The 3,364-nt window shown below is 39.0% G+C and overlaps 1 protein-coding gene across 1 annotated transcript; it reads left to right on the top strand.

Annotated features, from left to right (window-relative positions):
* Positions 1-438: 438 nt before the first annotated feature.
* LOC133813975 (protein FAR1-RELATED SEQUENCE 5-like) lies at positions 439-1,467 on the top strand. Its single transcript, XM_062247000.1, has one exon. It carries the CDS (start codon positions 439-441, stop codon positions 1,465-1,467), a length of 1,029 nt encoding a protein of 342 aa, XP_062102984.1.
* The last annotated feature ends 1,897 nt before the right edge of the window (positions 1,468-3,364 follow it).

The following is a 3,364-nucleotide window of genomic DNA, read 5'->3' as shown; positions in this document are numbered from 1 at the left end:
AAGGTTGCATTCTGGGTTAATCTGATTAAGTGTAGTGGTAAATGGAGTTGCAAGGAGTTCTTAACAGAACACTCACATCCGGTCACCATCGATGACCACAAGCAGTTTCTACGGTCCAATAGGTTTGTGTCACCTGGTGATCTTCAGCAGGCAAAGTCAATGAAGGATGCAGGTGTTAGAACATGCCACATAATGTCGTACATGGCCGACAAGGTGGGGGGTTATCATAAATTGTCGTTCACGGTGAAAGATCTGTACAATCGTATGTCTGCTGCAACAAATGTGCAGTTTGCAGGATCAGACGCCGGTCGTGCTGTCGGGTATCTAGAGCATAAAGCTGATCACGACCCGAGATTTTATGGAATATTCTCGTACGACAACAAAAGATGACTTTTGAACTTGTTTTGGGCGGATGGGAAGTCAAGATTGGACTATGAGATGTATGGACATGCAATCGCATTTGACTCAACATATAAGACCAATAGTTATGGCAAACCGTTACTTATATGGGTGGGAGTCAACAACCATTTCAGGACTACCATACTAGGCCTTGCAATTCTCGCAAATGAGTCTGCAAGCAGCTACATGTGGGCGACACGAGCCTTTTTAGAATGTATGGATGAGGCTCAACCCAAAACAGTTGTCACCGATGGCGATGAGGCGATTGCAACAGTAATAGAGGCTTTGATCCCAAATGCAACCCACCGCCTTTGTTATTGGCATATGCACAACAAAGCTGTTAAAAAGGTGAAAGACCCAAGTTTCAGCGAAAGCCTAACAAAGCTGGTGTTCAAGTATTATGATGTTGACGAGTTTGAGGAGAAATTCAGTGAAGTTATGATACAGTATGGGTTGCAAGGAAAGAAGTATGGTACTAAATTGTACAATGCAAGACATAAATGGGCAGAGACCTACTTGAGAGGGAACTTTTTCTGTGGCATGTTAACCACCCAACGTAACGAAGGTATTAATGCCATTCTGAAGAAAAAATTGAACCAGAAGTTGAAGCTATATGAATTTGTTAGGGCCCTTGACATGGCCCTTTCATGGGTTAGGCATCGCGAAGCAACCGATGATTATGAGTCACTGCACACATCACCACAATTAGGAGTGACGAACTTACCAGTTGTGGAGGAAGAACTTTCAAGGATATATACAAGGAATATGTTTTTTAAGGTTAGACGACAAATGTCAAAGGAAGGCCACTACACTGTACTCACAAAAACCATCATGGAGGGTGCTATAATGATGAAACTCCACAAGTTTCGTCGGGGCCCAAGCCGAGCAGTCTATGCAACTTTTGCTCATGACTTTTTTGTCTGTGAATGCCAATATTTTCTTACATTTGGGATACCATGTAGGCATATGTTTGCTGTAATGAAGCACCTAGACACGGGACACATGCCAAAGTCACTTATTGTGACACAGTGGACAATTGAAGCTCGGTCGGGAGAGAGTTCAATCTAGAATGATAGTTGTATTCATATTGATAAAACCACCCTCCAAAAGGCTAGGTTTGGACAAATAAGTAATCGAATGAATGAGGTTGCCTTCCTCGCGAGTAGGACCGACTCTGCACATCGTATTGCTACACTTGAAATTGATCGAATTTGTGCAACATTGAAAGAAGCTTTAGTGATTGGTGGAGATAGTTGCACGTCCAACCTCCCTATGCATAGGGCTTCCCAATTCATTGTGCAAGACCCAGAATTCACCAAATCTAAGGGGACTCGGAGAATAGCAGGAACAAGAAATAGTGTCGGTAGGAAATGTAGTTTATGCAAAAAGGCTGGTCACAACAAGTTAACATGCCCCAAAAGACTTAAGAGAAAGGAACAGTCTGTCTATTCCGAAGATTTTGAAAATGAAGAAGATGACGAATATGCAAATCATGAAGAGGGCGGTCATCAATGGGCAGAAAACAAAACATTCAATTCTGAAGAAGATGAAGTGGGAGGCAGTCAAGGAAGAGAGTTTGACTTCAAAGCTTAGTGATTGGTGACCATATTGCGTGGTAGATGAAGAACCATATGACTACGGTTCAAATCGGTGGAGTAATAGGATTTCTCAAAGTTAGATTCACACCGTAATTACAAAATGTTTGGTTGAGTGATATTAGAAATTAATATTGAACACTATGTTATAAATTTGTAGCAAAACTCATATGCGGAATACTTGGTCAGCATTTCTATCGATATGGAGGTCTGTCATGGTCTTATAATGATAAAAATACAGTCTCAGGCTCTTTAATGGTTGCATGTTATTTATATTTTGCAACTGTACTTATGCTGATATTAAATAGCCTTAACCTTATAATAGGCAAACATATTTTTATTATTTATTTTCTGAACTCTACATGAACAGGCAGTCCATAGCTCTATGATACAAAGATGGGAAATATCAGTTTCTGTAGGTTCATATAGCAACGGGCATTGTTCCATTCGAAATGTCATAAAAAAATTCAAAAAGATTAAATTTTAACTGAATGTAATACATCAAATTGGCAGAATCTTATCAAAAAATTACAATAATTATGCTGCAGTATACTGAAAACTAGAAAATACACCAATCATATTTGAAATGAAAAAATAAAAATCAAATTAAAGCCAACACCACAGCCAATTAGCCTTCACCGCTAGCCCATTCATGCCTTGTTCATAAAACACAAATTGCTTCAATGTGTCTTCTTCCAAAAGTTGACTTTGCTAAAAAATTAAAGTAGTTCGCAAAAGAAGTCCTCAAAAATAAAAATAAATGTAGTTCAAATATAAGAGTAGGCCATACTTGAACTACCCTTTTTTCCCCTTTCACTATGTCCAAACTTTTAAAAGTGGCCTAAGTATAATAAAGTCATATATAACCATGGTAAGTGCACTAATTCATCTACACAGTGCAACAAGCCTTTATGCACTTAATATATAGTTTTAAAAAGGATGGGAAAGACAATAACAGAGTTCTCTCTCACTCAAGTAGATAACAGAGTTAAACCTAAATTATATCAACTGTTCATTCATACAGTAATTAACTTTGATTCCCGTACCCATCACCCTATGTAGCCATAGCGTGTTTCAATACATGGTTTATGTTGTCTAGATCAGTCGCCACCAAGTGGAGTATATGCAGAAAGTAGTAAACCAGCAAAACAGAGATATCGAAGCCCATAAACCCAACCCCGTCGCAATCGAAGTCGGAGGCCAGAAATAGTTGACAAAAAACATATATTAGAGAAAGAGAATTGGTGAATGAGAAGAAGAGAGGCTCACCAGAAACAAACAATAAAGCTAGATCTGGGATTTGTTGAAAAATAATTAAACCCAGCCACATCCAACCTCACCGTTGTACAACATCAACTTAATGGTCCGAC

Source organism: Humulus lupulus, chromosome 2 (genome assembly GCF_963169125.1).
Source record: "Humulus lupulus chromosome 2, drHumLupu1.1, whole genome shotgun sequence".
Lineage (NCBI taxonomy): Eukaryota > Viridiplantae > Streptophyta > Magnoliopsida > Rosales > Cannabaceae > Humulus > Humulus lupulus.
The sequence above is the reverse complement of the archived record's forward strand: the minus strand, read 5'-3'. Positions and strand labels throughout refer to the sequence as shown.